Genomic DNA, 25,017 nt, shown 5'->3' with positions numbered 1-25,017 from the left:
TGTCACGTAATTTCTCATCCCTTGAAATAACATTTTGATTAAAAATGGAAGAGTACTTGAAAAAGTAATAGGTATATTATAGAGAGAAGGCAGTGAATTGAAAGAAGACCAATATTTCCTTTTTGTATAACTTTGAGAAAGTTACTTAACCTGTTTAGTCTGATTTTTCTCCTTATTAACTTATCTTTGAACTCATTGATTTAGTGGTGGGCTTTTTTTTTTTTTTTTAAGACAGTCTCACTCTGTTGTCCAGGCTGGAATGCAGTGGTGGCTGACTACAACCTCCGTCTCCCAGGTTCAAGCAATTCTCCTGCCTCAGCCTCCCAAAGTGCTGGGATTACAGGCATGAGCCACCTTGGCCGGCCTAGTGCTATAGATTTTAAAATTGTTTTGTGGAGTCTGTATTTTAATTCTGCAATCTTTATTTTCTATGATATCAAAAATTCTAGATTCCAGAAGCAGATATAACTTAAATTAGCACAGACAGATGTGATTTATGAAGACATGCCCTGGAAAGACTTTTTTTTTTTTTTTTTTTTTGAGTCAGGGTCTCACTCCTGTGGTCCAGGCAGGAGTGCAGTGACGTGATCACGACTCATTGCAGCCTCTATCTCCCTGGCTCAAGCGATCCACTCCATTTTTTAATTTTTTATAGAGGCGAGGTCTCACTATGTTGCCCAAGCTGGTGTTGCGCTCCTGGGCTCAAGCTGTCCTCCTGCCTTGGCCTCCCAAAGTGCTAGGATTACAGGTGTGAGCCACAGTGCCCGGCCAAACTTTGTCTTGGATCTTGTTTTTTGACCATCCCAGCAGAAAAGTTCAGGATAGTTGTGGATTGCTGAAAAGAAAAAAAAATCTCTCCACTGGGGTCATAATTAATAGAAGACAGATTATTTTCAAATAAATTACTGAAGCATACAGGAATGGTGAAATGAGATACTTGTTCCCTGTTAAGCAATTTTATTTCTTAGCCTGTTCACTTACTTGCAGGGTTCTTAACATTGGATCTGAAGGATTTTAAAGAGTTAACAGAAATTCTGAAATGGGATACTTGTTTCCTGTCAAGCAATTTTATTGCTTAGCTTGTTCACTTATAGAATTGGGTAAAACATTGGATCTGAAAGATTTTTAAAAGTTATCTTATCCAATTAAGGGGATAATGATTGGAGAAATGTTTAAGCACCAAAGTCGGTAAGTGGATTTTGCTTACCAGTTTTTTAATGTTGGCTGCAGTTCTGCCTTTATCTTACAAAAAAAAAAAAAAAAAGAATTAGCATTGCTGCATGCTACCACCTGTGTAGACTGAAAAGCTTTAACCTGGAAATATTCCTAATGAATATAGAGGAGAAAAAGCAAACTGGCATGAATATATACCAAGGAGTTTTTCCGTAAGAGATCCCCTGAGGAATGAGCCTTCATTTTACACCAGAGGCTGTGTCCCCCTGAGGAAATAAAAAAGAGATCCCTGGGGTATTAACATCTGAGACATAAATTTATAGGGCTTGATGAGTGCTCAGAAACAAAAGTCTTAACAGGGATAGTATATTGGAATTAGGTGGTATATATAAGTAAATGCAGATATACTGGTAGGAAATTGGGTTTCATAAAAATTCTGTTTGTTTCTTTATAAAGAAAGTCTGAAGTTTGAATGAACAGCAGGCCTGCCTGAGGAAAAAACTGATCCTGCAGAGAATGGATGAAAGCTGTGGGCCTGAATCAAGAAACCCAGACTTTATAAAATAGAGTCAAGCTTTAGGAGGTTTACACTTGACATTCGAATTTTTCATTTTGCCACCAGGATCTTTTTAACTTTTTTTTTTTTTTTTTTTTTTTTTTGAGACGGAGTCTCGCTGTGTCTCCCAGGCTGGAGTGCAGTGGCCTGATCTCGGTTCACTGCAAGCTCCGCCTCCCGGGTTCACGCCATTCTCCCGCCTCAGCCTCCCAAGTAGCTGAGACTACAGGCGCCCGCCACCATGCTCGGCTAGTTTTTTGTATTTTTAGTAGAGACGGGGTTTCACCATGTTAGCCAGGATAGTCTCGATCTCCTGACCTCGTGATCCACCCGCCTCGGCCTCCCAAAGTGCTGGGATTACAGGCCTGAGCCACCGCGCCCGGCCCTTTTTAACTTTTTTAATCCTTTATTCCTTGAAAGGATTTGGACTGTGTGTCATTTGATAAGAGAGAACTTACTGGAATACAGTTCCCATCGCTAGGAGTGGTGCTTACCCATAACCACTTGTGAGGAGCACAGACCCCAGGCAAAGCCAGCGGCCGGTTTCTGGACCCAGGAGATTGTTAAATTTAGAGGTCTTGATCACAGCTATAGGAAACAGCTTTTCAAACAAAACATCGATGAGTCAAAATTTATGGAACACCTCCATGTATACATTAAATAAACACTAAGAAAAAATATTCTAGCGACAATAAATGTAGTGGTGAAAACATGGAATGGATTTGAGAAAATACCTCAATGTCTTCTCCAGGTATAAAAAATGTATTATTCAATGGAATTTTCAGTCCAACTAGAAGGTGGACATAGCATTTACTAAAGGACAAGAACAAGAAAAAAAATTAAAGTAGGACAAGTGTGTTTAAGGTACTTTAATTTACAGTTTTATTTTTGTTTGTTTATTTTTTTGAGAGGAAGTTTTGCTCTTGTTCCCCAGTGCAGTGGTGCATTCTCGGCTCACTGCAACTTTCGCCTCCCGAGTTCAAGCGATTCTCCTGCCTCATCCTAAGGAGTAGCTGGGATTACAGGCACACGCCAGCACTCCCGGCTAATTTTTGTATTTTTGGTAGAGACAGGGTTTCGCCGTGTTGGCCAGGCTGGTCTGGAACTCCTGACCTCAGGTGATATGCCCGCCTCAGCCTCCCAAAGTGCTAGGATTACAGTCGCGAACCACTGCGCCCGACCTACTTTATAGTTTTATTTAATTTTTTTTTAACATAAAAATGCTTTATTTTAGACCTCTAAGTGAAAATTACAATGAGGGTTATTCCCAGGTATAGGAGCGGTGTTTCTGGTTTATAAAGAAATCATGAATGATGTTTTCAGAGACACTCGTGAAAAAGAAATGGCTCCTCGGGTTCTGAGGGTGAGGAGGAGCGCCCGCCCCCTCAGATGTAGAGTGAGTGTGCGGCACAGCCGGACCAAGGAAAAGGATTTTACCCCCTTCACGCGGGTCGGGCCGTGCCCTGGACTACAGCTCCCGTCGTGCCCCTGGCCACTCGCATTCGGCCCCGCCCCGCCTGCCGTGTCCCGCGGCGAGCGCAGGCGTGCTGCACTCTGTCACCGCGGGCTGCGGCGGTTGGGCGGGGCTTTCGGGCGCCCGCGGGACGGTTCCGCCCTCTGACTGCACCCCCGGGCTTCTCTTCGCAAGGTTCACCTCGAATGAAGAAGAAGCGGGGAGGGAAGGGAAGGGCTGCGGCGGCGCGGGCGCAGCCCGTCGGGCCCGGGGCTGGGGAAGGCCAGGTCACGTAACTGCTGCTCTGGCGTCGGGCCGGGGAGGGGGCGCCAGTCCCGGCAGCGCGAACCCTGCGCGCGCCGCGGCTCCGAAACAGTTACCGGCTAGTAAACAACAGCTGCGCGCGCATCCGCATCAGCTGGCGCCGGGATACCGCACCTGCGACCTCCTTCTCCCTCAGCCCGCTGCTCAGGCCAGCTTGCGGGGCCGTCTCCTCTGCTGGGACCCGAAGGAAGAACGGCGAGGGGGTGACCTGCGCCGGGGCGGGGGTTGGGGAGAACGCGCCTCCGGCAAAGGGGGTGGCCCGTCCTGTCACACGCCGGAGAAACCTAGCGAGCGGACCGTGGCTCAGTGGACTAGCTACGACTTGCCACGACTCTGAGCTGCAGTCCGAGGTGTCTTGATCCGCTAACCTCCTCCCAGACCCCGAGGACATTTCTGCTAGGAGAAGAGCGGGCGCGCCACCGCCACCGACCTCTCGGAGACAGGAATCCGCTCTGCCCCTGCATCCTACTCTGCTCGCCCTTCTCTCAGTAGTGTGGGTTATTTTTCCCGTTATGCATGCGCACCTTTCCCACCAGACCCAAGTGGATTGTCGACATCAAAAACACCGGGTGGCTTTGCATACACCTCCCCTCAGCCAGACCTGTGGGGTATTCACCTGATACACAACAGGTGGCCGGGTGTACACCTTTTTGCAATCTGATCCACGCTGTAGTCGCCTGATAAAGGTTGGCCTGCACGCACTTCGCTCAACTAGAACCGTGGGACACTCACCAGATAAAGGACTACCTCGACGGGAACCTGGGGGCTGAGGGGAGGGAGGCTTCCTCTGCTGCCCTGAGACCATGGCACTGAGCCTTCAGCCCCGGACCAGAGGGGATAGCTAGGTAGCTCTTCATTCTGAAGGAAAGAAATCACACAAGATTGGCATTGTTTTGTCTTTTTGTTTTTTGTTTTTTTCTCTCTTAAAATACAAATTCACCTATCGGTGATGCACTTTCTAGGACAGTCGGCTTGAATTCTGAGTAGGATTCTTAGTTGGGGTTTTTTGTGTGGTGTGAATCAAGGTTATTGAAATGTGTTATTTTTCAAGTTATCTTTTGTATTATTGCAGTCAACAGTAGCTAACGTAAGAGGAGGATTTTGCGAGGTTCCCCCCACTTTTTTGGTTCTTGAAACGAACAAAATGCATCCTCCAGAAACCACCACCAAGATGGCTTCAGTTCGGTTCATGGTGACACCGACAAAGATCGATGACATTCCAGGTTTGTCAGACACCAGTCCGGACCTCAGCTCTCGATCTAGTTCCCGAGTAAGATTTAGCTCCCGGGAAAGTGTGCCTGAAACAAGCCGTAGTGAGCCTATGAGTGAGATGTCTGGGGCCACCACTTCGCTGGCAACTGTTGCACTGGATCCACCCAGTGACCGGACTTCTCACCCCCAGGATGTCACCGAGGGTAAGTAGAAACACAGGCCGCAGCATACTTTCATTACTGGCTTCTTTATCCAAGATGACCATCAATGGATCTGAAAGATCATAATCATATAATTATGATTATAATAGTCATCAGGAACCAAGGCAACTCTTTGTGAGATGCTTAGGAACTCTTTGGAGTAATAACATAGTGGCTCTTTGCAGTAGTAATTTGTCATGTGGGAAGCTGTATGACAAGAAGGAAGGCAAATGTATATTTTAACTTCCTCATTTTTGTCTTCTTAGAAATGAAATGGGTATTTTGATTAAGGGTGAATATCAAAGAATGTAATCGTTTTTCAGCACAGAGAATCCTAAATTTTAAAATTTAGTGAGTCGGATATGTGTTCTGTAGCCATCATTGACTATTTCAGTCTGCTTTAAGGCCGGTTACATGGAGTAGTTATTGGTCATATCTTAGTAGCTTTCTTCCAAGACTTCGGATGTGCATTGCAAAATTCTTTTTTGAAATCTATGTTTTTATGGAGACCTTGACGCAAGTAGCTAAGCCCACTCAGGGTGATGGTGGGTAGATCTAATGTGCTATTCTGTCAAATGGAAGACTTCTAAAAAGGCTTTTAGGGCCTGATTCCCATGTAATTTCTTCTCTCTGAGCTTTAGATGGAAAGTCTGATGAGTCTTTACAGTTAGCAGGTAGCACACAAGCCACTCCTGGCTCATGTTGACTGCTGCAGACCTTTAGCTTCCTAAACCAGTTGGTGTGTGTCAGCTGGCTTGGTTTTATTTGATGTACTGGGAAGAGGTGATGGAAGAGAGAGAAGAGAGAAAATGGGGACATCATAACATTTTTCGGACTCTGAAATTTAAAAGTTTGAGACCTGTACTGCTTTATATATTTAGTTTTATGCTGTGTTGTAACTAATACAATCTTTTAGTGATAAAAATTTCCCTTAGAGACTCTTAAAATAATATCCCACCCAAATTTGAAAACCGTAGCCTCACCCACTGTCTTGTGAAAGCAAGGCTTACTCACCATTTTCCGGTGTCAGGAAATATTGTTCCTTTTAACCTAAAGGGTTCAGTAAACCAGAATGATTTTAGTTCCCTTATTCTGTGTGTGCTTTTAATATGTGGAGACAAGGTAGATTTGGTAAAGTTTACAGTTCTAAAATTCACTCATCCTTGACTAATCATGTTTTCTTTTATGGAGATATTATAGGTTGGTTCTCAGACTTTACTGTTTTCAACTTTTTGACAAATTTTACAGTATATCATACTTTGTATTAAAATTACAGTATGGAGTAAAAATTTATCATTTCCTCTTCCTCCAAATTAATTCCAAATTGTGGTTTTAGTTTTTATCCATCATGCTTGTATTTAGGTTGTAAAAATACCAGATAAAGACTATACCAGTGTTAATTTTTTAATGTTGTAATTATCATTAGGTAATTTATAGTTTAGCTTGTTAGACTTGTGACTTAAATGGTATGGAATTGTATTTTTATTCTTTGGAAAAGTGGACTTATTTCAGTAATGTGTGAGACCAGCAGAACAGGATCCTTGTCCAGTCTGCGGTTCTGACGTTACCCTTAGGCATTCTTTACAGTCTACAGTGGTATCCTTTTACACTACAGGGATAAAAATGGGGATTACAGGGGTAAAAATGGGGACACGTCTAAGTGAAATTTATGTTTGTTTACGTGGTTACAGATGTTAAAAGCTTGGTTCTCTATATAACACATTCCTTACTTAATGTTTAAATATTCTCCGGTACCCAGATGAAAGGCAAATTAATAGTCTGGCCATTAGAGAGCACTTTGCCCTATTCTTGTGGAACTTTCTACTTTCTCAGTGACCTACCTTTTATCTTTTTTTCTTTCTATATTTAAAAAAATTCTTATGATGACTGTCATCATGTGATAAATTTTCCCCACCATTAGAAGAAACCACTTAGAAACATAATTATTTCACCCTTGGCTTCTCAGTATGTGAAAGCCCTTATTAGATTTAGATGTAGATCTTCAAAGGTTGCTGTTGTGAAGAAAAGGGCCTAATGTTAATGTACGTTTTCCTCTAGGCTGCCTTTAATATAGAAAACAACTGCATCCTTTCTACAGTTGACCATCCTTAAGCTCATAGTACATTTCACAATTAGTTTGCTATTTTAGTATTTACAGTTCTCTGAATTTTTTGACCCTTATACATCCTTCTGTGGTTGTGACACTAGTATGATTCTTCTTTCCCCCATGCCTCCCACATTTCTTCATGTAGAGAAACTTCCCACCTGAAGTTTCTTGTCATATGTCTTTTACTCACATTACATCACACAAACGGGGTGACACATGAAGATTTTTTTTTTTTTTTTTTTTGAGATGGAGTTTGTTGCCCAGGCTGGAGTGCAATGGTGCAATCTCCACTGACTGCAACCTCCATCTCCCGGGTTCCAGTGATTCTCCTGCCGCAGCCTCCCAAGTAGCTGAGATTACAAGCATGCGCCACCACACCTGGCTAATTTTTTGTATTTAGTAGAGGTGGGGTTTCACCATGTTGGTCAAGCTGGTCTCAAACTCCTGACCTCAGGTGATACACCCACCTTGGCCTCCCAAAGTGCTGGAATTACAGGCGTGAGCCATGGCACCCGGCCCCACATGAAGTTTTAAATACTTATTTCAGTGTGTTTTAATTTTTTCTGCTACTGGCTTTCTGAGTAGACAGTTTTCTTTCTGCTATCAAAGTAATTTTTCTTTCATTTTGGCAAGGCTCCATTTGAATTTATAGGACTGTCTAGTTGGTAAAATCAAGAATCTTAGCGGTGTATTAGCTTATGTATGAAGAATGCCTTAAAGATACAAAAGAAACTGTTGAGAGTGGATGCCTCTGGAAAGTCAGTTACAAAAATAGAGTGGAGCTGGGTGCGGTGGCTCACGCCTGTAATCCTAGCACTTTGGAAGGCCGAGGCGGGTGGATTGCCTGAGCTCAGGAGTTCGTGATCAGCCTGGGAAACACAGGGAAACCCTGTCTCTACTAAAAATACAAAAAATTAGCCAGGCATGACGGTGTGCACCTGTAATCCCAGCTACTCGGGAGGCCTTGACAGGAGAATTGCTTGAACCCAGGAGGCGGAGGTTGCAGTGAGCTGAGATCACGCCACTGCACTCCAGCCTGGGTGACAGAGCGAGACTCTATCTCAAAAAAAAAAAAAGAAAAAAAAGAGTGGATTTTCTTTTACCAAAACAATTAAGGGCATATACAATTTTTAAATATTTATAGTGTGTCACTTTTATAGTAATTTGTTTGAAAAGCACCACATGTTAGAGCTAATGATCTAGAATCTCATTCTGATCAAACCACATTTTAACAAATGAGGAGACTTAAAACCCCAATAGATTAGACTAAAAAAATAACAAAATAAATGAGGAAACTAAGGCTTATAGAGACGGTTATTTGTAGATCACATAATTGCAAAGCCAAGACTGAAGTTCAGGCCTCCTGACCTTTATCTAGTGCTCTTTCTTGCATTGTTTTGCCTCTGCTAGGATGAACATTTTTGACATGTGCTTTATAACCATGTGGCTATAAAGCATGTTTTTATATGTCATTTGCAGTCCCTAATACTTTTTTTTTGAGATGAAGTCTCGCGTTGTCGCCCAGGCTGGAGTACAGTGGCACTATCTTGGCTCACTGCAACCTCCATCTCCTGGGTCCAAGTGATTCTCCAGCCTCAGCCTCCCAAGTAGCTGGGATTACAGGCATCTGCAACCACACCCAGCTAAATGTTGTATTTTTAGCAGAGTTAGGGTTTCACCTTGTTGGCCAGGCTGGTCTCAAACTCCTGACCTCAAATGATCCTCCTGCCTCAGCCTCCTAAAGTTCTGGGATTACAGGTGTGAACCACACACCCTGCCTGCAGTCTGTAATACATTTCAACCTTTTATAATTCAACAGATACTCCCTGAGACGCTGATATGTATGAGGCAGTCTGGTATTAATTGTAGGGAATATACAGATAACACATAGTTTCTGCCTTTGCAGATCTCATGGTATAGTGGTGAAAATGACTAGGGCACTTTACTTATTCCTTCACCAAATATTTATTACTCTGAGCAATTATTAAGGATAAGGCACTGGCTGGCTGTTAAAGATGTTGGGTGTTAAAGACAGAGAAAAAGAATCCGTTATCTGTTCTAAGGAAAGTTATGATCTAATAGAGAAAGCAAACACATTTGTATATAAATTATAATGCTGTATAAGTCCAACAATAAAAACATGCAAAAATACAGCAAAGGAAAATGATCAACTGAGATAAAATAGAGACACTAAGAGACCGGAGGACTTGATAAGGTAAAGCGTGGTGAAAAGTGTAGAAAGATTAAAGACTGTGGTCAGATGATTGAATGTTGTTGGAGTGAGCAATTTCAGAGGTAGAGCATTTCTCATGTAATGTGATCTGGTGTGTAGCCTTGAAGTGGGTTTCTGAAGTGAAGAGTTGAAGTCTAAGTATAACAACTTTGAGACTGGCTGTTAACCAAGTTTTTGTGAGAGATGTTAGAGACACAAAAGTAATTTAGATAAGTCCTTTCTTTAAGAAGGCGTGTCCTCTCTGAAACCTTTTCTGATTGAACCCTATATCCAGATATAATAAACCAGGCTCTTTTTGTCCCTATATTGCTATAATACCTATATCACTGTATTTTGTTTTTATTTACATACTGTCTTTCTCAACTATGCTGTAGGGTTCTTGAGGACAAGGATACAAAATTATTTATACCTAGTATAATATGTGATATCCCATATAACTTGTACACAGTAAGTATACATTGAGCTGAAGATCTTGTAGACTTAAGAACAAGAGACAAATTAAAAACATACTCTGATAAGGGCATATTAATGTATGTACTACAGCAGTGCTACTTCATCTGGCTGCATAATGAAATGATCTAGAGAACTTTTCAAAAAATGCCTCTAGGCTGAGCATGGTGGCTCATGCCTGTAATCTCAGCACTATGGGAGGCCGAGGCGGGAGGATCACTTGAGGCTAGGAGTTCGAGACCAGCCTGGCCAACATGGCGAAACCCTGTCTCTACTAAACATGTGAAAACTTTTCCAGGTGTGGTGGTGCTTGCTTGTAATCTCAGCTACTGAGGTGGCTGAGGCATGAGAACCTGGGAGGCAGAAGTTGCACTCCAGCCTGGGTGACAGAGCAAGACTCTGTCTCAAATAAATACATCAAAATAAAAATAAAAAATACCTCTACCCTGAGAAACAAAATCCAACAAAAAACAAAATTATCATTCTTAGCCACACACTAAAATAAGTGAATTATATTGTATTGCCAATCATAGGTGACTATTACTTTCTTTTGTTTTGTTTTTATTCTTCTTTTTTGAGAGAGAGTCTCACTCTGTCGCCCAGGCTGGAGTGCAATGGCATGGTCTCCACTCACCGCAACCTCCGCCTCCCGGGTTCAAGTGATTCTTCTGCCTCAGCCCCCAGTAGCTGAGACTACAGGCATGCGCCACCACACCCAGCTAATTTTTGTATTTTTAGTGGAGATGGGGTTCCACTATGTTGGCCAGGCTGGACTATTATCTTTCTCTTAAATATATCTTCTATATTATATAATTATTAAATACTATCCATGTTTTACCTCGGCATTCTAATAGTGAGCTAAAATACATTGATTTGGTACCTTCTTAGCTTGCCTGAAAGCATCCTCTTGATAGTTTTTTGTGGTTTTTTTTGTTTTGTTTTGTTTTGTTTTGTTTTGTTTTTTGAGACAGGGTCTCATTCTGTCAACCAGGCTGGATACAGTGGTGTGATCACAGCTCACTGCAGCCTCAACTTTCTGAGCTCAAGCAATCCTCCACCTCAGCCTGTTGAGTAGCTGGGAACACAGGTGCACACCGCCATGCCCAGCTAACTTTTTTTTTGTAGAGATGAGGTTTTACCATGTTGCCCAGGCTGGTCTCGAACTCCTGCGTTCAAGCAGTTAGCCCACCTCAGACTCACAAAGTGCTGAGATTACAGGTGTGAGCCACCATGCCTGGCCTTAGATTTTTTTTCTTTAAAAAAAGCTTTTCAGTATCACTTGTCCAAAACATTTTGGTTGTAGACCTAAACTGTTTTTCCTTTCTTCTCTATACTCCATAGCCAGATTAAACTTTATAATATACTGCTTTACACCACAAGAAGCAATCAGCCAAATCCAGAATATGGAAAGTCTTATTGAATAACTAGATTCTTCAACAAATAATTGGGATGGGGCGGAGGAGGAGTGATGGGAAGAGAGGGAAAGCTGTTACAGATAAAAAGAGCCATTTCAGCCAGATGCAGTGTGTGAACTTGGTTTGGATTCTGATGTGCATAAAACAAATGAAAAAAGATACTTTTGAGACAAGTGGGGGAAATTTGAACATGTACATGGTATTAAACAATATTAAGAAAGTGTTAATTTTCTTAGAGATGTTTATGACACTGTGGTAACGTAAAGCTGTTATCTATACAGATATATATTGAAGTGTTTACAGGTTAAATGAAATGTACTCCAGCTCCTTCTTCCCCACTCCTCCCCAAAAAAGTTGGGGAGAGAGAGACAAAACAAGATTAGCAACTGTTTATAATTTGTTGAAGTAGAGTAAAAGGTACATTTTACTATTTCTTAGCTTTTATCTTTGAAGCTGTCTGGGAACTCTCTGAGCTCAAGTGATCCTCCCACTTGGGTCTCTCAAAGTGCTAGGATTGCAGGCATGAGCTGCCATGCCGGGCCAATTTTTAAAAAGGTTAAATTACAATTAAAGGATTTTCTTTTATTGAGTGTGTCCTAGAATACTGTAGATATTTGATTAAATATCAGTGATTGATACAGTGATTACCTCAACTTCTTGTCTTTGATCTTTGGTGGTCTCTTCTATGTCCTCACTAAGTCTTTCCATCATGAGCCCAAATTCTTCTCGGTGGCATGTTTCTAAATTCCAAATTCTCGTAAATGTTGATACTATCTTTACTGGAATGGAAGGAAACAAAAGAAAGAAGGTACTCCTGCAAACCTGGGAACCTTACGAAAGTCGTGCTTTCCCATTTTAAAGCTGTTAGAAGAAGGGGAATGTTTCTAATGCTGACATTTAAGGCAACTTATAATGCTGTAAGCTTTTGAATTATGGCTGCTGCTTCTTTTGCCCTTTGTGTCTAACATATACTTCTGGACTACTAAGAACTTTGTGCAAATTGTAAAAGGGCACCCCTTTGTGCCCTGAGCCATCATGGCTTCACTGGAGAAGGGCAAGCTGGATTTCAACCCCCTTCCCCTTGCCCTTCTGGCTTAATGCCCTTGTGCACAGTCTACAAAGCTGTAGCTGGTGAGCTTGATGTTTCAGAATAATGAAGTTACATGTGTTTAAGTTTTTGGTGATGTGTATTTCTGAGGAGTAGGTATGAAAGTTTGGAGAGCTATAGTGTAGACTTATGAGCATTTCAATTTTGTGAATGTTAAACCAATGTATTCTTTTAATGAAGTTTTATAAGTTTTACAAGTATATGGAAAAACAAGCAGCTATTCTCTGTTAAAACCCTGTAATTAGTGCTTCAGTGTATATATATATATATATTTTGAGACGGGGTCTAGCTCTGTTACCCAGGCTGGACTTGGGTAGGCAGTGGCTATTCAGAGGCACAACTGTAGTACGCTGCAGTCTTGAACTCCTGGGCTCAAGCGATCCTCCCACCTCAGCCTCCCGAGTAGCTAGGACTACAGGCATGCGCCACCATGCCCAGCTAATTTTTGTATTTGCTTTTGGAAGAGATGGGGTTTTGCCACGTTGCTCAGGTTGGTCTCGAACTCCTGGGCTCAAGAGATCTGCCCACCTCGGCTTCCCAAGCTGCTAGGATTACAGGTATGACGCACTGCACCTGGCCCTGGTATACTTTTTAAGAATCTTAACAATTACATTTGAAGGTACAAGTACAAAACTGCAGAACATACACCATATACACATGCATACAGCACCTTGCCTTAATGGCAGAAGTTCAATACCTGATTAGTAGGAAACACTATCACCATATTTGCTCAGCTCTAAGGTGTGTACATTACCGTATTTTAACATTTCTGATAGTCAGGTGCCTTTTACTTTTGAAGAATTTTTAAGCTACTGTTAAAGTGGAATTTATACTTAATGAGATTTCAGAATCAAATCAGTATTGTAAGTCAGTCAGTCTGAGGGGCTATGTGAAACCTGAAATTTTGAAGTTACCTTTGGATGTCTTAACTGAAAAAAATGTAAGGGCTGAAGGTTTTTTCTTCTTAAAATATCAGTTTTTGTAGTTGAAAACCATAGAAATAGAAAACAAAAGCCACATTGTTAGGAAATGACAGGTCTTAATTCTAATTTTAGTCTTTTTTTTTTTTTCTTTTTAAAATTTCCTGTTATCTTAGCTCAGAGCTGGGTTTCAGTCTCCAGTTTTCTAGCTAAATTAACCAGTGGCAGTTTTTGTTTATAGTTTTATTATGGCATTGCTAATGCTCGTTATATTTGTCGTGGACTTGAGCAAGAAACTCAATTGATGACATTCATCTGTTTATAGTCATTACCATTTGGTAAACAACTTTAATTTTTGGCAGAGTAGCACCTGAGTTTCTCTCGTTTTACCAGACAGGTCAACATTTACTTTGGGGTAAAGCTATTTATTTTTCATATTGCTAGTTTAAAAAAAAAGAGAAGAGAGAACACTAATAAGTTAAAAACTCTATGTACACATGTACATTTTTCACTTTGAGGAGCTATGAGAAATAGAATCTAACCAAAATTTACCTTTATTCTATTTTGAGAGCATTTGCATTTACCATATTTAATTTTTTCTTTTTTTTTTTTTTTTTGAGATGGAGTCTCGCTCTGTTGCCCAGGCTGTAGTGCAGTGGGGCTATCTCGGCTCACTGCAGCCTCCGCCTCCCAGGTTCAAGCAGTTCTCCTGCCTCAGCCTCCTGAGTAGCTGGGATTACAGGCATGTGCCACCATGCCCGGTTAATTTTTGTATTTTTAGTAGAGATGGGGTTTCACTATGTTTAGGTCTCGAACTCCTGACCTTGTGATCCGCCTACCTCGGCCTCCCAAAGTGCTGGGATTACAGGCATGAGCCACTGTGCCTGGCTAAAGTTGTTGTTGTTGTTAACAGTCTTTTTTCACAGCTGGCTAATTTACATCCTAAGATGCATGCAAAAGATTATGCTCAGTTTATTTTTTTCTGGTTCAGCAGCATGGTACATTTCAAATGAAATTTTAAGAATTGATAGGAATAGAAAAATGTTCTTCCTTAGGCCGGGCGCGGTGGCTCAAGCCTGTAATCCCAGTACTTTGGGAGGCCGAGGCGGGTGGATCACGAAGTCAGGAGATCGAGACCATCCTGGCTAACATGGTGAAACCCCGTCTCTACTAAAAATACAAAAAACTAGCCGGGCGTGGTGGCGGGCGCCTGTAGTCCCAGCTACTCGGAGGCTGAGGCAGGAGAATGGAGTAAACCCGGGAGGCGGAGCTTGCAGTGAGCCGAGATCGCGCCACTGCACTCCAGCCTGGGTGACACAGCGAGACTCCGTCTCAAAAAAAAAAAAAAGAAAAAGAAAAATGTTCTTCCCTATTAGATGAGGTCAGTTCTTTTCCCTTTTGAAAAATGATCAGTTTTGGTATTTTTTCATTTTTAAAAAAGTCATTTTATTCTGTACTAAGATGAAATTTATCTTATCCAGGAGAAACCTGAGGTTGATAAGGTTAAGTAACTTGCCCAAGGTCATACAAATAATAAATTGAAGAATAATGAATTGAACCCAGGCACATGTAATTCTAAGACCAGCATTTTTGTCATTACATTGCATATTCTCTGGTAAGCTAATAGTAGTTGGCCCTATTGAAACATTTATTAAGACATAATTGCTAGCCTGGGCAACATAGTGAAACCTCATCTCTACAAAAAAAAAAAAAAAGCCGGGTGTGGTGCTGTGCACCTGTAGTCCCAGCTACTTGGGAGGCTGGGATGGAAGGATTCCTTGAGTCCGAGAGGTCAAGGCTATAGTGAGCCATGATCATGCATCTGCACTCCAGCCTGGGTGACAGAGCAAGACCCTGTATCAAAAAAAAAAGTAATAAAATGACATATTATCTGAATAACTTAAATTCTATGTTCCTAAAAGGAAATCTGGCATAAGGAAATGTATTTCATTGTCTTTTACACAAATTATGTGCCTAGAGCAGTGTAGTAGTGCTGAGTTACATCAACAGTTATTGATTTAGTTACATTAATCCTTCTTTCCTAAAGCTAACGAAGATTTTGACCCAAGTCTCAGTAGATCTAAAACATTTTGTTTTGGGTTGTGTTTTCATTTTCCTTTTCTCACATTTTTAGAAATATGTCCTTAGTTTCAACAATATGTTGCTTAATGTCAGGTTTATTTTCTATATACTTTTTTGTGCTGATTAGGAGCCCTTTTTTTTTTTTTTTTTTTTTTTTTGAGACGGAGTCTCGCTCTGTCGCCCAGGCTGGAGTGCAGTGGCGCAATCTCGGCTCACTGCAAGCTCCGCCTCCCGGGTTCACGCCATTCTCCTGCCTCAGCCTCCTGAGTAGCTGGGACTACAGGCGCCCGCCACCGCGCCCGGCTAATTTTTTGTATTTTTAGTAGAGACGGGGTTTCACCGTGGTCTCGATCTCCTGACCTTGTGATCCGCCCGCCTCGGCCTCCCAAAGTGCTGGGATTACAGGCGTGAGCCACCGCGCCCGGCTAGGAGCCCATTTTTAATCTAGCAAGCATTTCTTTATTTTTATTATTATTTTTTTTTTTGAGACAGAGTCTTGCTCTGTCGCCCAGGCTGGAGTGCAGTGGCCGGATCTCAGCTCGCTGCAAGCTCCGCCTCCCGGGTATACGCCATTCTCCTGCCTCAGCCTCCCGAGTAGCTGGGACTACAGGCGCCCAGCACCTCGCCCGGCTAGTTTTTTGTATTTCTTTTTAGTAGAGACGGGGTTTCACCGTGTTAGCCAGGATGGTCTCGATCTCCTGACCTCGTGATCCGCCCGTCTCGGCCTCCCAAAGTGCTGGGATTACAGGCTTGAGCCACCGTGCCCGGCCCTAGCAAGCATTTCATAATGGAAGAATGAAATGTCTTAGATCAGAAGCGAAACCCTGAGTCACTCAATGTCTGTGTTCATAGCTGCCACTGCTACCTCTTTGGTTGGTGATTCTTAGGTTCTGTCTGTCATACCTGGGCTATATTGACGTCAGACTAAGGAAAAAGGTGGCAGCCTTTTATAAAGAGTTGTGATATTGTGAAAGAGGCAACAGTGGAAACTGAGGACTCAGAGGCATTTGATAATGCCTGCTTTAGTATTTGGATCATCAGCCGAAGTGGCTGAAGTAGCTATCAAATTAGCTAGCCATCAGCTATCCTACTCTATTCTTTCCTCTAGTGAAGACACAACTTTTAGGTCTCTGAAAAAGTAACTGGGCAGGTGGTGTTGTGTTGTGTTCTCAAGGTTCATTCTTTGCTTATAGTGCATTAGACATGTAATCCTAGTTTTATATTGCCTTTGAGTCTATAGTTAATTGGGTAAGACCGTGAGCTCCTTGGGCAGGAACAGTGTCTTGCTCTCCATTTGATTCCTATTTCTTGGCACATAGTGGGCACTCAAATATTATTGAGTAAATGCATGATCCTTTCAGTCTCAGTTAAAGCATGAGATTTTCCTGAGGCTTTTAACTTGGAGAACTCTTTGCCCTTCTTACTCTACAATATGATGAATCCAACAGAAAATAATGTCTTTTAGATATTTATAAATATGTAGATCACCAACCAAAGAGGTAGCGCTGGCAGCTATGAACACAGTCATTCAGTTACTCAGGGTTTCATTTCTGATGTATGACATTTCATTCTTCTATTTTTAGTTTTAGCCCCCAAATTCATTATATATTCACCACTGATAACATCTCATTAAAATCCATTTTCATAGACAGTTTCAAGTCAAGATTTAAAAGGCTTAAGCTGTAAGCCTTTGCCATCCCATGATAGTTGGTCTTTACCAAAGTAATTGATTCATTCAATTCTTTTAATAATTTTATACATAGTAAGGCAAAATTTAGAATTTGTGATCATTTTTATATTTTTCACTAACATTTCCTGTCTCAGTTGCAGAGGGATAAAAGGGTTTGCTGAATATGATAAATAAGGAAAATGTGTGTACATCTTCTACTTAAGAATGAGACTGTACCTTTCAGACTCCAGCTATAGTAGTAACCCTAAATGTAAGTGGTGAACTGCTCATTCTCCTTTAGATGTTTACAGCATTTTCTAACACAGAACTATTTAGAGTGTAGTACAAGACAGTGCTGGCCCACGAGCTGTTTATTATGTGTGAGGAGATAAGTTCGGAAATTGAGTTTTTAGAAACTTGCATAGCAGTTTGATAGAACAAATTTATGTCTGTCAAATCAAATAATAACAAATTGGGGCTTATATTTGGTATATATTTTATTTTTCTAGTAATTCATTTTTACTGTTTTTTAGCAAAATTATTTGCCCATAATGAATTGGAAATTCAAAGAAAAAAAAAGTTCTTTACCAGAGATAATTTGCAAGGCAGTGTTCTAAAACAGTGGTTCACATCCTTTCATGTTCGCCTAACCTTCTAAATGATACCGCACTCGAAGGGGTGCGGAGTGTGGAATGGAGACTGCTGTTTCCTTACCAGTAGCCCTCTGATAGAGAATCCTTATATTGAAAATAATTTCCCACTGACTTTCCCTTAATTGTTTCAATCTTTTCACTAAATCTAACTTAAATTGTTTTTTTTAATAAATGGGTTTAATAAAACAAAATACTGGTTATTATGAATTCTGAGCTATGCTAGTGTAACACATTAAGTTGCAATGTCAAAATACTACCCCAAAATAGACCCATTCCTCTGAAGAATGGGCATGCTAACTATTTTTTAGCAGGTATAATATAGTCACAAATAATGTGTTTTACTGAAACTAATTAGTAACATAAATACAATATGTATAAGATTTGGCCTAATATGTAAAGCTCTATGGGAGTAATGCCATTATAAATGCCCCTTTTGCCCTGGCCTTACCTTTATACCTTATTACTTTAAAATACGATAATTTTTTTAAAGTATAAAAATGTAAATATTTCATACCTGTATGATTCCTGTTTATCGTTGAATAATAATTCATCGTGTGCCATATACTACAGGTTGGCTATTTTATTGATGGATACCTGGGCTGTTTCCTGCTTGGGTTGTTATGAATAAAGCTGTTATATACATATTTGTTTGAATTTTTTGTGGACTTATGCTTTTATTTCTCTTGGGTAAAAATACTGAGAACAAGAATTGCTGGTTCTTAGGGTAGGCATGTGTTTTTGATTTATAAAAAACTACTGGAACTTTTTCCAAAATGATTGTGCCATTTTACACTCTCCACTGATGTTTGTGCTACGTCTTTACCAGAAGTCTTTTTTTTTTCTTTTTTGAGACAAGATCTCACTCCGTCACCTAGGCTGGTGTGCAGTGGCACAATTAGGGCTCACTGCAGCCTCAACCTCCCAGGTTCAAGCAATCCTTCTGCCTCAGCGGGGACTACAGGTATGCAGTAGCACACCTGGCTAAATTTTTCTGAATTTTGGTAGAGAAAGGGTTTCACCATGTTGCCCAGGCTGGCCTCAAACTCCTGAGCTCAAGCAGTCCTTCCACTTTGGCCCTTAAAAGTGCTGGGATTACGGGCCTGAGCCACCATGCCTGGATGCCAACAGTCTTTTAAATCAGCAGTCCCCAACCTTTTTGGCATCAGAGACTGGTTTCATGGAAGACAATTTTTCCACAGAGTAAGGTGGGGGACAGGCATGGTTTTGGCATGAAACTGTTCCACCTCAGGTCATCAGGCATTAGATTCTCATAAGGAGCACATAGCTTAGATCCCTCGCATGTGCAGTTCACGATAGGGTTGGCACTCCTATGAGAATCTAATGCTGCCGCTGATCTGACAGGAGGCGGCGCTCAGGCAGTAATGCTTGCCTGCCTCTCACCTCCTGCTGTGCGGCTCGGTTCCTAACAGGCCAGGGACCAGTACCAGTCCATGCCCAGGGGTTGGGAACCCTTGTTTTAAATTGTCATTTTAATTTGCATTTCCCTGATGGCCAGGGATGAGCACTTTTTCCACGGTTTTTAGTGGTTTCCGTATCTTCCTTTGTCAGTTGTTTAAATCTATTGCCCATTTTATTTGTCTTCATATTATTGATGTGTAGGGAATTTTTATATCTTCTAGATACAGATCTCCTTTGTCAAGTATATGTTTTGTGAATATTTTCTCCCAGTATGTGACTTGCCTATTCATTTTCATAATGGTGTCCATTGTATTTTTTCAACATTTTATTATGAAAATTTTCTTTTTTCTTTCTCTCTTTTTTTTTTTTTTTTTGACAGAGTTTCACTCTGTCGCCCAGGCTGGAGTGCAGTGATGCAATCTCAGCACATTGCAACTTCCACCAGCCCGGGTTCAAGCAATTCTCCTACCTCAGCCTCCCAAGTAGTTGGGATTATAGGCGCCCACCATCATGCCCGGCTAATTTTTGTGTTTTTAGTGGAGACGGGTTTTCACCATGTTGGCCAGGCTAGTCTCAAACTCCTGATCTCAAATAATCTGCCTGCCTTGGCCTCCCAAAGTGCAGGGATTACAGGCGTGAGCCACCACGCCCAGCCTATTATGAAAAATTTCAAGCATACAGGAAGTCGAAAGACTTATAGTGAACACCCATACACCCACTACCCAGATTCTATCATTAACATTTTATTATATTTGTCTTTTTACATAAGTGTCCATATATCCTATTGTATGCATTTTAAGGTAAATTGCAGAATCAGTTCACCTCCCACAAATACTTCACAATGTATTATGAATTAGAACTTATAATTCATAATTATGAATTAGAATTCAGTAACTGCAGCTTTTTTCTTTTGAAGTAAACTTCATACAGTGAAGGCACAAGTTTTTTTTTTTTTTTTTTTTTTTTTGAGACAGAGTTTCACTCTTGTTGCCCAGACTGGAGTGCAATGATCTCGGCTCACCGCAGCCTTCGCCTCCCAGGTTCAAATGATTCTCTTGCTTAGCCTCCCCAGTAGTTGGGATTATAGGCATGCGTCACCACACCCGGCTAATTTTGTATTTTTAGTAGAGACAGGGTTTCTCCATGTTGGTTAGGCTGGTCTCGAACTCCTGACCTCTGGTGATCTGTCCACCTCCGCTTCCCAAAGTGCTAGGATTACAGGCGTGAGCCACCAAGCCCAGCAAAGGCAGAAGTTTTAAGTGAACATTGGCTGAGTTTTGACAAATGCATGCACCTGTGGAATCCTAAACCCCATCAATATGTAGAATGTTACCATCACTCTAGGAAGTTCTTTCAGACCCAGTCCCATTTAATCTGTATCTCCATTCTTCCAAATCCAACCATTGTCCTGCTTTTTCTGCATCATAGGTAGTTTTGTCTGTTCTAAAACCTTATGAAAGTGGATTCACATATTATGTACTCTTCTGTTTAAAGTGTCTTTCACCTAGCCATAAGGTTTTTGAGATTCATCTATGTCGTTGAACATATCAATAGTTTATTCCTTTTTATTGCTGAATAGTAATCCTTTGTATGACTGTATTACACTTTATCCATTCTCTTGTGAATGTGTACCTAAGATGTTTCCAGTTTTTTGGATATTATGAATAAACTGTTGTGAACATTTTTGTACAAGTCCTTTTGTGGGAATATATTTTCATTTTTAAGGGTAAATACCTATGAGTGGAATTGCCAGATTATAGGGGAAAGTGTCAGACCCTTTTCCATAGTGGTTGTACTAATTTATACCCCCAACAACAGTGTGTGAAAGTTCTTTTTGTTCCACAGTCTTGCCAAATTTGGTGTTTTTAGTCTTATGAATTTTAGCCATCTTGTTGAGTGTGTAGTGATACCTCATTGTGATAGTGTATTGTACTTTAAATAGCTATTTCTCACATCCCACCTTCTTTAATCACTGTCCATGCACATCACACACCTCAGCTTTACTAATTTTCTCTCAGCTTTTTCTGTACTACTTTAACTTTGCCTTCAATTTTCTATGCCCCTGCACTTTTATATATAGTTCACCGTAGGAGAGAACCTGTGCAGCCAAACCAGTGCTATTAGGAGCCAATGAAATAAAATTTAGGTGAGTGTTTATGACTTTTCTTTCTTTGAAACGTACTCTATGTTGCCTAGCTCAGGGCATTAGAGGTTTTAAAGTTGAGTTTCACCATTTACAGTGGTGACTTTGGGCAAGTTTCTTAGCCTAATGTTTCTGTTTTTGGGCTGATTAAATGAGATCGTGATGTAAAATTTCTAGTGCAATGCAGAGTACAAACTAGATCTTCATTGATTTCCTTCTCTTTTAGAAGTGGTATATATTTGTAGGGTTTTCTTTTCCTTTATTTTATTTTATTTATTTAATTTTTTTTTTGAGACAGACTCTCGGTCGGTCGCCCAGGCTGGAGTGCAGTGGCGCAGTCTCGGCTCACTGCAAACTCCACCTCCCAGGTTCACGCCATTCTCCTGTCTCAGCCTCCTGAGTAGCTGGGACTACAGGCGCCCGCCACCATGCCCGGCTAAGTTTTTTTTTTTTTTTTTTTTTATTATTATTATTATACTTTAAGTTCTAGGGTACATGTGCATAACGTGCAGGTTTGTTACATATGTCTACTTGTGCCATGTTGGTGTGCTGCACCCATCAACTCGTCAGTACCCATCAACTCGTCATTTACATCAGGTATAACTCCCAATGCAATCCCTCCCCGCTCCCCCCTCCCCATGATAGGCCCCGGTGTGTGATGTTCCCCTTCCCGAGTCCAAGTGATCTCATTGTTCAGTTCCCACCTATGAGTGAGAACATGCGGTGTTTGGTTTTCTGTTCTTGTGATAGTTTGCTAAGAATGATGGTTTCCAGCTGCATCCATGTCCCTACAAAGGACACAAACTCATCCTTTTTTATGGCTGCATAGTATTCCATGGTGTATATGTGCCACATTTTCTTAATCCAGTCTGTCACTGATGGACATTTGGGTTGATTCCAAGTCTTTGCTATTGTGAATAGTGCCGCAATAAACATACGTGTGCATGTGTCTTTATAGCAGCATGATTTATAATCCTTTGGGTATATACCCAGTAATGGGATGGCTGGGTCATATGGTACATCTAGTTCTAGATCCTTGAGGAATTGCCATACTGTTTTCCATCATGGTTGAACCAGTTTACAATCCCACCAACAGTGTAAAAGTGTTCCTATTTCTCCACATCCTCTCCAGCACCTGTTGTTTCCTGACTTTTTAATGATCGCCATTCTAACTGGTGTGAGATGGTATCTCATTGTGGTTTTGATTTGCATTTCTCTGATGGCCAGTGATGATGAGCATTTTTTCATGTGTCTGTTGGCTGTATGAATGTCTTCTTTTGAGAAATGTCTGTTCATATCCTTTGCCCACTTTTTGATGGGGTTGTTTGTTTTTTTCTTGTAAATTTGTTTGAGTTCTTTGTAGGTTCTGGATATTAGCCCTTTGTATTGTTAGTAGAGACGGGCTTTCACCGTGTTAGCCAGGATGGTCTCGATCTCCTCACCTCGTAATCCGCCCGCCTCAGCCTCCCAAACTGCTGGGATTACAGGTGTGAGACACCTCGCCTGGCTTGTCTCTTCCTTTAAAAAAAAAATGTTTATTCCAAAACAAGGCCAGTATTCTTGCTAGCTTAAATCAATTATCAACGTGATTGTGCTTTTATATTTACCTTCTTTTTTTCTCTTTAATCCTCCCTTCCCCCTACACTTCTGGCCTCTGGTAACAACCATTCTACTTTCTATCTTCATGAGATCCACATTTTTAGCTCCTATGTATGAGTGAAAATGTGATATTTGTCTCTCTATGCTTGGCTTATTTCACTTAACATAATGACTTCCAGTTCCATCCATTGTTGCCGCAAGTGACATGATTTCATTTTTATGGCTGAATAGTATTCTGTTGTGTATATATTCCATATATTCCACGTTTTCTTTACATACTCATGTGTTGATGGGCACTTAAGTTGATTCCATATTTTGGCTGTTGTGAATAGTGCTGCAAGAAGTGGTATATAACTGAATGAATAAGAATTCAAAGCATCATTGCTTCAGTTAAATTTAGCACAACCTTACTTGTCAGATGGAAGGCATTGCCAACAACAGAGGCCTTGTACTACATCATCAATATGGACATTACACAGGGTTCAATTTACTGAACTGCCCTACTAAGTACAGAGGTAGAACCTCATACTCTAAAGTTGTCAGTTGAGAACTTGATACAGTTGTCTGATAAAATATATCAAGAATTAAATATTTAAGTATATGCTAAAGGAACTATACACCACTTAAAGGGATTTTCTGGGACTTTTTTTATTTTCTTTGAAACAACCACTCTGTACAATACAAAAGTTCTGAACTCTTTAAACATATATATATGTATTTTTTTTCTTTCTTTTTTTTTTTAGACAGTCTCGCTCTATTGCCTAGGCTGGAGTGCAGTGGCACAATCTCGGCTCACTGCAGTCTCTGCCTCCTGGATTCAAGGGGTTCTCCTGCCTCAGCCTCCTGAGCAGCTGGGACTGCAGGCATGCGCTGCCACGCCCAGCTACTTTTTGTATTTTTAGTAGAGATGGGGTTTCCCATGTTGGCCAGGCCAGTCTTGAACTCCTGACCTCAGATGATCCGCCCACCTTGGCCTCCCAAAGTGTTAGGATTACAAGCGTGAGCCACCGCGCACAGCCGTATCTTTCATATTCTAGGTTGATGTAGTGCCAGCCTTTCTTTAAAGAGGACAGTATAAAATGAACCGTTCCTGGCCTGCACAGTGGCTCATGCCTGTTTATCCAGCTCTGTGGGAGACCGAGGTGGGCGGATCATTTGAGGTCAGGAGTTTGAGACCAACCTGACCAACATGGTAAGACCCCCGTCTCTACTAAAAAAAAAAAAAAAAAAAAAAAAAATTAGCCGGGAGTGGTGGCGCATGTCTGTAGTCCCAGCTACTTGGGAGGCTGATGCAGGAGAACCGCTTGAACCCGGGAGGCGAAGGTTGCAGTGAGCTGAGATGGCGCCATTGCACTCCAGGCTGGGCAATAGAACGAGACCCTGTCGCAAAAAGGAAAAAAAAAAAAAAAGTGAACTGTTCCCTAATCTTTCTTGTGTGAAATATGAGGGCAGAGGTTGAGATCATGACGTGCAGATAAGGATGACAACTTCAGTGAAGGAAATAGAGGAGCAAGCGGTGGACAGTAGTTCACTATGAATTCTGTCCAGTCTCCAGGTTTCGGCAGCTTTGGGAAAGCAGGCTAAACTGTTCTTGGGGTTCTTCAGGTTAATAACAATAAGCGAGGGTGGAGTGCTTAATCCTTTTAAGTGAATGATAAACACTGTGGAAGGCGTGTCTTCAAGCGCTCCACTCCCTCAGGGCTGTAGGTCACGTGAGCTTAAAGTACTTCCCGAATCCCAGCCGCTGTCTCCTATGGGCAGGAATCACAGTCTGAAAGGACAGCAAGGAAGAGGTAGGCAGGGAAAACTAATTGGAAGGAAGTTTAAATACAGAAAGAGCAAAGTATTACCTAACTATAACAATGCCACATTTTACTGTGACTAAGGTAGAGGACCCAGAGGAGGGGGCAGCGGCTTCCATCTCTCAAGAGCCTAGTTTAGCAGACATAAAAGCCCGGATTCAGGACTCAGATGAACCAGGTGAGTACGCAACTTGGGAGCTTTTGGAACCTATAAAATTTTTCATGAAAGAGGTAACTAGAATATCGAAATTCAAAATGCCTTCTTTAGGAGAGAGGGAAGTGTTGTGGTTGAGGTGTTTTTCAGTTACTTGTTTCACTCCCCTGTATATCTGATAACTTCTCTTACTTTTCTCACACACTGGTTTGTTTTTACCCACAATGAGTTCTGTGTTCATTACCAACAGGTGAAACCGAATCAGTGGCAATGTTTGAAGAGTTTTCAAGCAAAAAGAAAGGCACAGTAGAAGTCAATTTATGTGGAATTTAGAATTCACTTTTT

General features: G+C 41.2%; 1 protein-coding gene across 13 annotated transcripts in view; it reads left to right on the top strand.

The window, feature by feature from the left end:
- Positions 1-3,280: 3,280 nt before the first annotated feature.
- SLC12A6 (solute carrier family 12 member 6) overlaps positions 3,281-25,017 on the top strand; it is a 103,268-nt gene continuing 81,531 nt past the window's right edge. For 4 of the 13 annotated variants that reach the window (XM_015141798.3, XM_015141797.3, XM_077939071.1 and 1 more), the window contains exon 1: positions 3,281-4,921. In XM_015141798.3, the coding sequence (XP_014997284.1) occupies positions 4,651-4,921 (271 nt within the window). In that variant the 5' untranslated portion in view covers positions 3,281-4,650. Of the gene's footprint in view, positions 4,922-24,209; positions 24,697-25,017 lie in introns of those variants that run through there. The other 9 variants (XM_077939072.1, XM_077939067.1, XM_077939069.1 and 6 more) reach the window with 7 other exon arrangements.

Source organism: Macaca mulatta, chromosome 7 (genome assembly GCF_049350105.2).
Source record: "Macaca mulatta isolate MMU2019108-1 chromosome 7, T2T-MMU8v2.0, whole genome shotgun sequence".
Taxonomy (NCBI): domain Eukaryota; kingdom Metazoa; phylum Chordata; class Mammalia; order Primates; family Cercopithecidae; genus Macaca; species Macaca mulatta.
This window is presented reverse-complemented; position numbering and strand designations above follow the sequence as displayed.